The following is a 14455-nucleotide window of genomic DNA, read 5'->3' on the forward strand; positions in this document are numbered from 1 at the left end:
CCACAAGGCAGTGAAACAAGCAGTAATGGTCAGTTTCCAACATAGAGATCGTGGTTATCATCAGCAATGACGTCGTCAAGATAAAAGAAAAATTCGACTGCGAGATTTCAAAAGTTTATCGACAACGCAAGGTTATTTCGGGAGCCTTTGATCAAATACAAGTTTTTGCCCAAATGCTCGGGGGCTACTTTGGAAAAATAGAAAATTTCGAGTATGACAAGACAGAAATGGCGAGAGCCTATGATCAAATGCAAGCATTTGTTCATAGCCTCGGGGGCTACTCCCATCGGGAGCGTTGGTCGCGCACCCGATATAAAAAAAAACTGTCGAGAAAAATTATAAATATAGCGGCAACGGATATTAATCTGTGGAGCCTACACCCAAGCACAAGTTCTTGGATGTAGCCTCGGGGGCTACTCCCATCGGGAACGCTGTTCGCGTGCCCGATGAATTTTATCAAAATAAAGAAACAGAAGTGAGTATATTTCGAGTTACACAGATAACTCTACATATACTCCCATCGGGAAGACAAAATAAGTCATCAAATATGACTCGATAAAATGTGCTATTCCAAAGGCGAAAAGCACTCGACAATATATTCTCGGAACGCCAAAGTTGCGATCAATTTCCGAATGCCGCAAATTTGCGAAGGTAAGACCCCGGATCCGTTCTGCTGGGCGTGGCATCGCCAAAGACTGCGCTCTGCTACTTTTATCCGTATCAACGAGATACGAAGAAAAATCCTAACGGACGCGTTAGGTACCCGATAAATTTGATCGGGACTCGACGGAATGGTAAGACCTTAAGCGGCACCTGTCGAAGTTTGCACCGAGTATCCCGAGATCATGTCCGGGGACGTGATCTTGAAGTAGGTTTTTGCGGATTGCCACTAGAGCGGTTAACTAGTACCCGATCCGTCGGATGAACTAGCCCCAACTACCATTATCCCTGTACAATATAGAATTTTATGTGAAGAAGCATAAATAAAAGCTCTCGAATAAATATAAACAGTCGAGATTTCCCTTGACTCTACGATTCAAGCAAAATCTCGGGGGCTACTGACATAGGCATCCCAAATGGGCCTGCCGAAGATGGTACCCGGAGTTTACTAAAGGCCCACTATCCGAAGAATAAGAAGATTCGGGAGCCCAGGATACATTAAGGAAAGCTAGAGTTGTAATAGGAAGTGTTATTTGTAATCTGGCGGGATGAGTTAGAAACCGTCCCGGACTCTGTAACTTGTACAAAACAAAAACCCTCGGCTCCACCTCCTATATAAGGGGGAGTCGAGGGACAAAGAAAGGATCGAATCTACTGTCAACATAACCCTAGCTTTCATAATCGTCGAGTACTTTTCGCCTAAACCTTCGAGATCTACTTGCCCTCTACTTCTAGCAAAACCCTAGTCTACAATCTGTAGGCATTGACAAGTTAATCCTTTGTCACCGACGTTACGCCGGCGAACCCAACACCACCGTAGCGAGCACCTGAGGCGACGGCACGAGTACTGCGAGCAGCACCCGCGCCAAGTCAACCCCAGGAGCGCACCCATCGTCGCGAGGACGAGAGCTCGCCGGAGTTCGTCGAGGCGATTCTCCACGAGATCCAGAATGGAGGCGATTCGCCAGGAGAGGAAGAGAAGGGGAAAACCACGCGGACAGATCGATAGATCTGCGCGCGGCGGTTCTGGTTTGGTAGGTGGCTACGGCGGGGGAGCTCGGAGCTGGCCGGAGCGAGGCGGCGGCCATGGCGGCGACGCCATCGCCACGGGCGTCGCAGCAGATTAGGGTTAGAGGTGAACGAGAGAGAGAGGGCCGAGTGAGTGAGAGAGTGGTGGGCCGTTCGGCGCCACCGACCCATAAGGGACAAGCCTTATTGGGCTGTCCCTGGGCTTTAGGTAAATGGGCTGGGCCCAATAGGGGCTAGGGGGGTATTTTAGGCATTTCACATTTAAAAATAACCAGAATTTCACCAAATTTTAGTAAATAAAATACAACTCTAAAAATCCATTAAAAATTGGATTGGTGAATGAAAAATTATTCTTAACAAGAATAAAATATGAAATAAAATTTAATTAACAAATTTAAATTTGTGAATTTTATGAATTTAAAATAAACATTTCAAATTTCAAATTATTATTTCCTTGTATTAATAAATCAAGGAAAAATCTCAAATAAATTCAAATACTTATTTTCAAACATTTCAAAATAAAATTCTATTATTCCAAGTCATTTCTATTTTGAAAAAGGTATTTTCCAAAGGAAGATACTCTATTCCTCTTTATTCTCAAAAATATAGAGACAACTCTATTATTTCAAATTATTTTGGAATGAATAATGAATCACCAAGATAAAGTAGTTTTACTTTGAATTATATTACCTTATGTGAATTAAAGTGGTTTACACATTAAAGTAATTGCAAATTACTGCCAAAGGCATAAACCTTAACTCAACCCTAAATTATAATAACTCATTTGGGTAAAGGGATTCAACATAAAATAATACATCCATGATTGCATTATTTGGATTTTATAACATTGTCCTTACCGGACAATGATGCTTCTTTACAGAACCCGAGGTCCAGGTTCCATCCAACGCATTGAACTGCACTATCTCGCAGTCCACAGGCAAGTTCCCCTTGCTCATGTCAATTTGAGTATTTTCTATTAATTTAATGCAAAGCTATATGACTTATCATTCCTGCATTGAAAATGAAATGTTACTTTTCCAATTATGAATATGACTATGTGGCTGGCAATGGAACCATGGTATGTGTTGATTGGTGGAGGTTCCATTGCAAGGGTACTATTCATCTAGGACTAAGTACCAATGCCGTCCGGTGATTCTAGCGCCGTACATATCGCGTTGACCATAAGATCTATAATGGCTCGCGGGAAGCCAGCTGTATCTTTTCCCTCCTGCACGCCAACGGACTTGATAGAGCCTGGCGGGGTGCTGGAGGCACTGCCGTAGGTTGGGAAATCCTTTAAAATCCCCATCCGGACGTTTGGATGAGAGGCTCTACCGTCTATGAAGGATTGTCCGACGTACACCGTGGGTAAAGCCGTATGATCGGGAGATATCTACCGGGGGTGTGCGGATGGACAAAAGGGTGGGTTTGCAGGGTCGCGGAGAAGGCGGTGTGGGCTTGGATCTTTATACCTGGCCTCACACCAAGGAAGTGTGAACGGGGGCAAGTCCCTGCGGTTGGCAAAAAGGGTGAGATCTCTTATGGGAAAAGTAACGCACCTCTGCAGAGTGTATCAAATTGTGGCTGTCACTCCCTGTTCCGGGAAGGGAACTGCGAACGCGGCAGGAAAGGAACTCCGTGAAGTTCTAGTCAACCTGTGAAGACTGACGGGCATAGTTTTCAGAATAAAATAAACCTTTTGAAGAAATGATTTCGAAACATGCATTGACCTAAGATTTTCTGATCGAGGGTCGTAGCTAGTGCATCAAACACCTTTTACTCTTTTGAACTTGCTGAGTACCCCTGTACTCACTTTCTTTCGACACCCTTGCTAGACTGTGATACGGAAGTGGAGGCCATCGCCGATGGAGCACCAGAAGGAAGCTACGAGCTGGTCTACGAGGAACCTGATCTTACCGGAGGAATTGAAGGAGTAGACTATGGGATAGTCTACGGACCCGATGACACGAAGGTGGAGGAGTAGTGATATACCTTAGTATCTTAGAGCCGATCAGCGTAGTGGCATACTTAAATAAGTTGCTGAGCTCTTTTCATATCTATGTTGGTTTGTAATAGTACCTTAATATTGTAGGGTGTTCTCATCGGACCTGTGAGAATACCAACTTGTTAAGACCATGATTGTAATATGTTATCAAGTGTTGTGACCTGCAATGTTTCTGTTGTACCACTCTGAGGGATGTGATATTTGTGAAGAAGTCCCTTCATGAAGATCATATCAACGACTTGTATACTACAACATGCAGTGGTATGCTGGGTCACCGCACCGCTCCTCACCACTCGGGCACTGCAGCGACCCGGCTGGCATCTCTGGGACCGTGTTGCACGGCAGAACACCAGTCGAGGAAGTCGTCGATGGCTGCTGCAAGTGCGGGAGCACCAAAGCCGGACCCTCCGTGGCCGACCCCGTCCCTGGCGCCTTGGCCGGCTGCTCCAAGGCAGTCGATGTCGGCTGCTGCTGCGTGGCCGACCGCTGTTCAGACGGGGGCATCGAAGCCAGGCGGCGAAGCCGACCGCCCCGAGGCCGACGTCTGCCCACGCGGTGGCGCCGTGGCCGGCTGCTGTTGCAGCGTAGTCGGCACCGAAGATCCGGGCCGCTCAACGTGACATGACGCGGTCGAGAGAGACCGCTGCGGCGGAGGCACCAAGTCCATCTGTGACGAGGTAGAAGACGGAACTGGTGCCCCCCGCTGCGAACTCGGAGAAGAGGTCCGTGAAGTAGTCGATGAAGCCGGACGAGTACGATCCTGCATAAAAGTCCGAACTCTGGACGGTGAAGAAGCACGTGAAGACGTCGGCGGTGTAGCAACCAAGTGTGGACACTCCTCTCTAGCACGAGCCACGATCTCTCGTCCTCTGCTCGTCAGCGGCGAGTGGTTGAACGGAGTCAACGCCACCTGCGCAGTCGGCGCCGCCGATGTGCCTGAAGTATGTGTCGGAATATGTCCATCAACATCCATATTAGCAGTCTCTGGCGCCGCATCCGGTGTGTCGTCATCAAACCTCTCCTCCTCCGAACCGTGAGCTCCATCATCATCACCTCCGCCTTTCCAGAAAAAAAGGCCGGAACCGAGTGTCTGGCTGAAACCCCACTGCCTCACGACGGAAACGAAACCTATAACCATTAAGCTGAAGCAGAGCAATAACCTCCATGCAGCCATTATCTTTCTCCAGAGCTGCAGGATCACGCATTGCCACAAGAACCCGAATAATCCCCAGGGTCCGAAGAGAAAACAAATCAACATCAAGAGTAGTACCAATAAGGGAACCCACTGCCCAGAGCGCTAAGAAATGACGGACAGAATCAGGAACACCGTCAACATGCACCCAAACCGGCTCCATAACAAACTCTGGCTTAACATCATGGTGTACCCATGAAGAAACTAGAGCCTGAGCGTTAATCTGGGGCACACTCATCTGCATACCATCAATCCTGGACAAATCATCAGCTGTAGGAATAGCAATAAGAAACGCATTAACCCCATGGGCCATCGCCTCCCACTTCCATGCAGGATTCCCAGGACACATGCGGGCCATAAGACTCTGAATATCTGCCGCAGTGACACCCCCCTCCCCTGACACCTGCACCAAAGCTGTAGGTGCTCCAGAAGTAATCAGCTAAGGCTTATAAACTGAGTCCGGTAACTGAAGATCAAGCGTGGCATCATTACCACAACCAACAAAGAAACTCGTAGGCCTTGGCAACTTCAGGATAGGACACCGAATGGTAGGGTGTGCCCCAGAATCACAAACCAAACAATAATGTGTAACCTTACAGTCCTTAGTTGCATGAGTATTAACGGCACATTTCCAGCATCGTCCCGCCTTCTTTTGCTTCACCACTGGTACAACAGGAACAAGTACAACAGAAGGCATCTGCATAGGAATCGAAGAAATATCCGTGTTTACCACCATCGATGGTTGTCCCATGGTACTCTGCGCGGTCTGACCCGAAGGCTGCCCCGCGGTAGTCGCCGGCTGTCCCACTGTAATGGCACTCTTCTTCTTCCTTCTCTTCTTTACCTGTCCAGGTTGCTGCGGTGGTTGTTGCTGCGCGGGTTGCTGCAAAATTGGCTGCACCATACTCTGTTGGCCAGCCATCGGATAATGGAAAGTACCGGGGTATGGTTGAAAAGGTTGCTGCGGGATGTATTGAGGCACAGGCATCCGAACTGGAGGACGGTACGCTAGTGACGGCCTCGGAGCTGGTGCATGTGGCCGAGGTGCAGACGCAGATTGCGACATCAGCATCCCTGCCGGCCAACCTTGGAAGCCGGGGGGGCCCATAGGGACCGGTGGCGGCAGCAGCCGTAACCGCCGGAGGAGCAGACCCTGGCGCCGCCGCAGCAGGTCCTGGCGCCGCCACAGGCGCCCCGGCAGGCGCAGGGGGCCGCACCGTCCCGGCCATCCCGACGTGCGAAGACGCCCCGGCTACGACCTGCGCGAAGGAGCGGAGCGATGTAGATCTTGGCGATGGCGTGGGCGGAGATGGCGTTGTCGAGGTGCTGTCGATGATTGCGTGGGCAGAGACGGCGACGTGAGAAAAAGTTGTGGCGGCAGAGACGGAAGGAGATCGATACGAATCGTGGTCGATAGACCGTGATCGTATGTGATCTTCGATGACCCCACGCCGAGGCGCTCTCTGCACAGCCATCACGGCCCGGCCAAACCAGGCCCACCTAGGCTGCGGCCCACCGAAAATCGCCAGGGATCCCGCGTCGATCGGTTTGAATCGCGGTTGAGTCGCCGCGATCGACGTCCGCGCCGCCGGCGCCAGGAGAACGTCGGCCGGCTCCGTAGCCGGAGCAGTAAAGCTCCTCGATGAAGGGATGCCAGCAGCCGCGTCACACACCCCAGACTTACCAAGCGCGGCTTCGATGAAGTCCGCAAGAACAGCCGGCGGTGTGATCCGCTTGGGCGGCAGGGGACCCTTCCACGCCCTGAGCTTCATCGGCGGCTTAGGCAGACGAAAAACCGGTGGCGAGGACGATGCCGGTCTTCCTCCCGACGCCACCTTCTCAGCCCTTGCCGGAGACGAAGATCTAGCGCGCTGAGCCGCTTGTTCCCTCTCCTAAGGGCGGGATGCCGCCGTCGGATACCCGATCTTAGACCAGAAATCGGCAAGCCGCTCACTGTCGTCCTGATCAACGATCTTGTCAAGAGGCAGCACCCACGGCTCGTCGACGAGTCCATTCCAAGCAACTTCCTCCGCCACGGAGATCTCGTCGTCTTCGAAAACTTCGTCGATGGGAAGAAACCTGGATCCTGAGCCAGAAGGAAACCCCGTCGGCGAGAGAACCGGACAGATCGGCCGACGCCGGTGCCGCGTTGCCGGCGTGATCCACGCCGCGCCGTCCGCCTCGCTCATCGCCTCGAGATGTGTGAGAATGAAGTTATGGGACGGGGCATATGAGTGTCCAGAGATATAAAACAACTTACTTATGCAGTTTGCCTTTCAAGTACTATGTGAAGTCCTAGCTTGCCCTCGGGAGTCGGGAATATATGTCAGTTTACTATTTAACAGTGTGTGGTTTGAACCGTTTCTAAATCACTCTCTCCGTTTCCAATGAACAGTCTTAATTTTTTTGAAAAATCAAACTAAGTATAGTTTACTCAAATTTTAGAAAAAACTATCAGCGAATATAATATTCCATAGATATCATATGAAAATATATTTCATGATGTGTCTATTTCATAATGTATCTGATGATATTATCTTTGTATTTTACATGTTCACGATCTTTTGTAAAAATTAGGTCAAACTTTACATGGTTTGATTTTTCTTAAATAATATTAGTCTTACTCAAAATAATGTAAGTCTTATTCGTCGGAGGTTACTTGATATAACCCATTTTAAGAAAAAACTGAAATATAAGGCATAGGGATTAGATTCCATTGTCTTACCTCATGCAAACTCCTCTATTTTCTTACGGCAATTAGTTAGGCTAATCTGGGCAAAAACTGATGTGGGTTCTTTATTTTTCATGCCAAAAATTATACAATATATATTTACAAACGGAATGGAATGCCACGAACTTTCTACCTATTCTGCACTGAAAATTGCAGAATTGTCAAAAACCAACCAGACGCTGACGACACACGCATATACAGCATGCAACACAAATTGTCTATATCAGGGAGGCCAATATCCAAAGCCTCACTCTCGACAGATCCATGTCAAATTTATCATGTTACAGCATGTGGGCTGAGAGGATATATACTCTAGACGCATAGAGAGAGATATTTATGCACACTATATTATTACTGTCAAATGTTTCCAACCACTGGCACCACCTGAAGGCTGCCATTTACAAACCAGGTGAAGGATAGAGAAATGAAGAAAAATTTGAAGGCATTGAGATCACAGCGATCTCCATTGCTAACTGTCAAGTATGTCAAACTCTGAATCCTGAATGAGATCCCAAGATTCCTTCTTCGACAGCGATGGAGGCGGGGTGGGTTGCGGAGGCCGGTGGGTATAGTCAGGGGAGGAAGCGGGCTTTCTTCTTACCGAATCCCTTCGCACAGAGGAACTGGCGTATGGAAGGTTCCTCCGAAATGGCAGGAGCGAATCCATGTATTTGTCCATGACGACAACATTGGAGTTGTCAACGTCACTCATGTCCTCGGCCTCACTACTGAGGTATTTTTTACCTTCTCTAAAAGACTCGACATCCGAAGGTACTTCAGACCACTGATCCATGCTCGTCTCTGATTTTGACTTTGCAAACACCCATTGGTCAATGCTTTGCTCAGATCGTGTTTTGGTCAATGCCTGACTTTCTGACGATTGATAACCCTCCGCAGTGCTTTTCTCGCTTTCTATCTCACAGACATGAGGTGGAGACTCTATCTCATTTATGTGATGCACAGAACTTTGAACATTCTGGTTGTCTTCCTGAAAGTACAATTTGATAAGACTGGTAAGTAATGCAACAAAGAGAAGAATGCCACCAGGGGATATAATAATAACATAACACTCATCATTCAAGAGATCCTATAATACTAGTGCAGACAGCATACTGCTACTGAAGACATAGCATGATGTGCTGCCCAAAAATATGTCAATCAAGTGAGCTATCTAGGCCTACCAGCAGAAAACACAAGTTCTAGTCAGTGGTGAAAACTAGAATTGGGAGTGTACTGCTACAAAAAGTTCTTCTAAATTTAATACTAGTATGACATTGCACAGAACCTTGCCCATTCTGGCTATCTTCCTGAAAGTACAATTTGATAATGATAAATAATGCATAAGTAGAAAGAGGAATCCCACCAGGTGATAACTCATTCAGGAGACTGTGTAATACTAGTGCAGACGAAATTGGCACAACGCTACTGAAGACAACATTATGTGCTGGCTAAAAATATTGCCCTACTAGCAGAGAAAACAAGTTCCAGATGGTGAAAAGTAGAACTGGGGGGTGCATTCCTACAAGATTTTTTTCTCTTTCTCTGATTTATTATAATTGTTATCAATTTATACAAACGATTTTGGTGAACTGTTGTAACCACCTATTAATGGAAAACAAATAAAATAGGTTTAGAACGACCCATGCATCATAAAAAAGAATAAAATGTACATATATTGATTAATAAGCATCACTATCGCATTGATGAAGGGGATATACAATTCCCAACCTCAGTACACAGTACCCATCCTGCTAGCACCTACACCATACAAGTTATTTATGGAGCAGCTTTTATAGTCAGTATTCCATGGCCTATTTTTATCTGCTTACTAGAACGTAGAGTTTATCTAAAGATAAATTGGACTTTCCTCTGTTTTCTCCATGTGGTGCAATGATGCATTCAATTTCATTAATGTTCAGTCTTGTTTATGTTAGTTTAAAAATACATAGAATAGAGATAGATGTAATGCACAACAATAGCAAAAATAGAATATATATATATGCTGACTAAAACAATGAAAAGATAAGTGGTTTAAACATGTTTCCAGCTCTGTGTGCTTGCAGGCCATGCAGGGGCAACATGTTCTTAGTAGATAACAGAAATTGTTTGAACTGAGCATTCCATCCAGATGGGGTTACCATGGAAAGTAGTAAGTTAGTTAATTAACAATGCATAAGAACCATATGTCCTGGCGCACCTCTGAAGTATGCTCGCTAAGGGTTGACTCAAGCAGCCTGAAGTATATCTTCCAGAATACATCTTGATCCATGTAGGAAGGGCAGAGCCTAGCCCTGAGAGATGCTAAATCCGGGACAAGTTTCTCAATGACTTCCATGTGATCTCTCTCGATGTCAGAGATTGTAGCATCTGCAAAGTAATAGAGAGCACAAACATTATGCATGTAAAATGCGAAGAATAGTTTCATAGCACAGCAAAGCAACACCAGCAAACCAGAAGATTGCATTCAATGCGGAGCTAAGGAAAACAAGTCACGGCAATGTTTGAAAAGCTATGCCATGGTGGTGATCATGGCATTACAGGAGTTATCACATCAATGTGCACCGATATAAGATGATAGAATTGTTGGTGATCAAACAGAAAACTACGGTGGAATAAGGTTATCTTCCGCTTGAATTGAAGCAAGAAGCTAATTGCGAAGGACTAAGCTAACTATAGTCCATGGTCGCATCAAACGAACGCTTCAACTAGAACTATTTGTCTACACTAGCTCTTTCTATAATAAGTCAGTGAACAGGTTGAAGGTCGGATGAAGCCTCGCCACGGCTAGCCATCAGAAAGCAGATTCTTTTTATGATAGAAAAAGCCACTTTCTCGATTCAAGATCTCCGCTTCCGCTCCTTATTTGGATCATGTGCATTTTAGCCTTCTTTCTATTTCTAGTTCTAGACTCCTCTCAAACTAGCCTTTTTGAGGGCTTGCTCGTTCAAACGGAGATTGAATATTCATAGTCTCAAATGGGTTCTACCTCTAGGTTTCTTTACTCCACTTTCACTCTTCCAGAAGTGAGATCCTGGGGGGTGGTAGTAGCGGCAATTGCATCAAAACGAAATAGGTGTGGATATAAATCATCAAGTTAGCTAGATACCATTACTGTAGGACATTAAACTCTGACCTTCCTTGTACAGTTTTAATTTTAATTTGTAAGTTAGTTCCGAAGTCCCAACCCTTCCAAATTCATTAGTACTACGCAGTCCTAAATCAGCAACGTTTATATCTACTATCTCCCCCTTAACTAACTTGCACATATGTAGAGAAAAACCGCTCCACGACACGACACCATCATCACGGGTGATCAGACAGCAAAATTGGTGGTGGGAACGCGTGAGATTGGAGTTGAGGGGGAGGAGGAGGATTACTCTCATCGAGCGCGAGCACGGGGAAGTCAATCCAGGCGTCGGGCCTGGCGGCGAGCGCGCGGGCCGCTCCGAGGACACCATCGGCGACGCCAGTAGCAGCGGCGGGGGCGTGGGGCGGGGAGTCCGGGACGGGGAGGGCCCGGGCTGGCGGCGGCTGGCGGTCGGGGAGGGCCCGGCCGGAGAAGCCGACGCGGAAGGAGCCGCCGATCTCGGCGAGGTCGGCGAGGATGCCCGCGAGGATGGAGGGGGACGGCGAGGGCGGGGTGGCGGGGCGCGGGGACGGGGAGCGGGCCCGGCGGCGCGCGTGCGTGGGGGTGGAGGGCGGCGAGTCGGTGTGGGCCGGGTTGAGGAGCGGGTGGAGGAAGCAGGCGATGTCGAGCAGGTGGCGGCCCAGCTCCGAGAGGTCGTCGCGGACGCCGCGCAGGCCGCGCGCCGCCATCCCCGGCCGGCCGGCGATCGCCGGGTGAGCCGGTGCTCGGGTTAGGGTTTGGTGCTGGTGTTCCGAGCGGGCCGGCGTGAGGGCGACGGGCGTGGCGGCGGCGAGGGGATTTCGGTGCTTTTAGTTGCGGGGTTGCTTGCTTGGGTCGGGTGGGGGAAGGGGTTGGGGTTGGAGTGGTGGTGGGGGGAAGACAATGATTGGGACTTTGGGAGAGAGACGGGATTCCATTCGGGTACGGCACAAGGTTTCCGCCCGTTTCTCGTGCTCTCTCTCTCGATCGGGTCCGGCTCGCCCACGTCTCCGTCCGCGGAAGCGATCAGCGGTGGGTTCCTGTCGTGTTGCGATGCGATGCGCCGGCGCGGCTTGGCGGCTGCTAGGTGAACGGGTGGTTTCACTACCTGGTGTCAGGTAAAAGTTGTTCCCATGCTTAATGAGTTTAGAGCATCTGGAGTTTATATCTCCACTAGACCTTAGGCCATCTCCACGGAAGAGGGATGGCGCCGCCGCGGAGGAGCGGCAGAGGACGGTTGACCAGTTCCAACTCCTCCAAACGGAGGTGAAGGCCATGTAAGAGCATGCCATGCTCATTTACGGCCACATCATGCTCACGCAGCTGGTCACAACGGGTGCCGGCATAGCCTCAGCGGGAAGCACCGCCTCGTCCGTGACCCGGCCTCCTCGGTCAACAGCCCCGCCGACTGCCCCGTTTGGGTATCGCCCGGCGCGTACGAAATTATGGCGTCGGCTGGATAGTTCTTGTACCCGCCACGGGATGGGTCACCGGAAGTGGGCGAGTCCATAACGGGGTTGTCGCCTTCGTCCATTGACCTCAACCGTGCATCCGTGCGCCAGCGGCGCACTCCAAGGCGGCTGCCCGCAAGAGCGATGGCCGGTGCTCGCACCATGTTCGACGATTTGTCGGCTGAGTGCGTGCCGCCATCTATGCAGGCAGCGACCACGATGTAGGCCCCTCCGTCTTACCCGCCGACAATGCCGACCACCATGCAACATCCGTCGACCGAGCAGGCTCCCCGCCACCTCCCATTACCATAGAGGAGGACAACACTGGCCATGCCGGCACCATGAACATCGACGAGGAGCCGTTGTTCGTTGACAAGCTCACACAACTCGCAACTGCACAAGGTCGAGGTCATCGGGTTAGCAAAAGAACCAGCAACTACGAGCTGGAGGACAAAATGATCGTCGAGGGATGGTTGGCCATTGGGCAAGATCCACTGATAGGTGCCGAGCAGAAGGGGGTTGCATTCCGGCTCTGGATCCATGACTACTTCCATGAGCATCGCCGGTACGGGGAGGAGCGATTTGACAGCGACCGCAACGAGTGCTCCCTCCAAAAGAGGTGGGGAATAATTCAAACGGAATGCAATAAGTTCCAGGCGGTGTATGATCATGTGAGGCGGGTTCCCGTTAGCAGCATCGGCATGAAGCAGTTCGTATAGTTCTCAACCTCAACTTCTTCTTTCGTTGTTTGCACATACGTTTTTCATTGTTGTCTCGGTTAGCTCTAGGTGTGGCAAGCTTTGGATTACTTCAAAACGGTGAATGAAGGAAGGACCTTTGCCTTCTCTCATTGTTGGAAGGAACTCCAGGGCACCCCCAAGTTCAACGAGGGATACAAGGGGTACATGGCGAGCTTGATTGGCAGCAAGACTGTGAAAGATACCACGGTCTACCTTGATGGTGGCCAGCCTTGCGGTAGCTCCGCTTCTCGTGCAAGCCGTCCACGAGGCCACAAGGCAACCAAGGCCAACATGAAGTGTTATGCTTCGGCCATGCATTTGTTCGGCACCTTGAAAGTATTGTATGCTGAAAAAGAGGTGTCCACGGACAAGAGAGATGAGAGGAAGCACCGGGAGAAGGAAGAGGACATGAAGAACAAATACAATATCTAAAAGAGGAAGCTTGAGATTAAAGAGGCCAATTCCAAGACAAGGGGCTAGGGAAGTGGAGCTCATTGCAGCGGTAAATGCCAAAAAGGTGGAGAAGGAGGAAGAAGTTGAGCTAAAACGCCAATCCGAGGATCACATGATCATGACCGCCGACTTGACCGCTATGAACAAGGACACGAGATCTTGATTCGAGAAGAGTTAGAAGGGGATTCTACACCGCACAAATTGAGTTGACAATCTCAGTTTGTAATGTTTATATTTGTTCCTTGTTCAAACTATGACACTTTTCGTTCCGTGGTCATGGTGCATTTATTTGATATTATTCTATAGATTTTAGATGTTATTTATAAATCTATGTGACCAAATGGCCTATATTGGCCGCGTTTGCCAAATGGGGTGGCCGCTGCGTTGCGACCCAAAATTTCGGACACCCATCCAAACGGACGCAAACGGGCTCGCGGGCGCGCCCATTTGGGTCGCCCCCTGGAGATGGCCTTAGAGCATCTTCAACAGACACACGCTGGGGCACCGCGCAGTAAAACAATCATCCATCGTTGTTTTTCTAGTTTTAGCGCCCACGTTAGCGAGTCGCTTCACCAGCTGGACAATTTAGCGCTTCGATGTCAAGCGCTTCACCACACGCGTGGGGCGGGATTTTGGCGCTTGATCAAATACAATATGCAACCACGTGAACACAAAAAATGAAATATATGGGAGACACGGTTCAAGAGCAAGACATAGTTCAAGACCACCAACTAAAGGAAACATAGTTCATTCATCATCAGCATCTTCTTTTGCACCTCCATCTTATTTTTCATCTTCATTTTGAACTTCGATTGTGTGTGTGTTATCACCGGAATTTGACCAGGTCAGAGGTAGGCTGCGATCAAGATGGATTTAAAGAATATACATGGGAGAAATATGTGAATCGGCCTTTATATGCAAAATATGGGCTAGTTGGCCCGTGTATCTGTAATATAGTAGGATACCTGTCGGTTAGTTAGAGTTTTTACCCGTGCACGGTTAGGTGCACGCCTAAATTAGAAAGTCCCCTGGACTATAAATATGTATCTAGGGTTTATGGAATAAACAACAACCAATGTTCAACACAA

At 48.8% G+C, this 14455-nt stretch overlaps 1 protein-coding gene across 1 annotated transcript; it reads right to left on the reverse strand.

The window, feature by feature from the left end:
• Positions 1–7813: 7813 nt before the first annotated feature.
• Positions 7814–11433, reverse strand: LOC124706217. Its single transcript, XM_047237868.1, has 3 exons — positions 10995–11433; positions 9815–9984; positions 7814–8605 (listed from the first exon to the last, which is right to left on the reverse strand). The coding sequence occupies exons 1-3, from the start codon at positions 11431–11433 to the stop codon at positions 8087–8089; spliced, it is 1128 nt and encodes a 375-aa protein (XP_047093824.1). The 3' UTR covers positions 7814–8086.
• Positions 11434–14455: the final 3022 nt, after the last annotated feature.

This window comes from Lolium rigidum, chromosome 1 (assembly GCF_022539505.1).
Source record: "Lolium rigidum isolate FL_2022 chromosome 1, APGP_CSIRO_Lrig_0.1, whole genome shotgun sequence".
NCBI lineage: Eukaryota > Viridiplantae > Streptophyta > Magnoliopsida > Poales > Poaceae > Lolium > Lolium rigidum.

What these genes read in the sequence shown, in the direction of transcription:
- LOC124706217 (XM_047237868.1), bottom strand. Translation starts at nt 11,433, where the DNA reads ATGGCGGCGCGCGGCCTGCGCGGCGTCCGCGACGACCTCTCGGAGCTG. An exon ending in CGTGCTCGCGCTCGATGAGA is followed by an intron (nt 9,985 to 10,994) that starts GTAATCCTCCTC and finishes ATTACTTTGCAG; the next exon opens with ATGCTACAATCTCTGACATC. An exon ending in TTAGCGAGCATACTTCAGAG is followed by an intron (nt 8,606 to 9,814) that starts GTGCGCCAGGAC and finishes TTGTACTTTCAG; the next exon opens with GAAGACAACCAGAATGTTCA.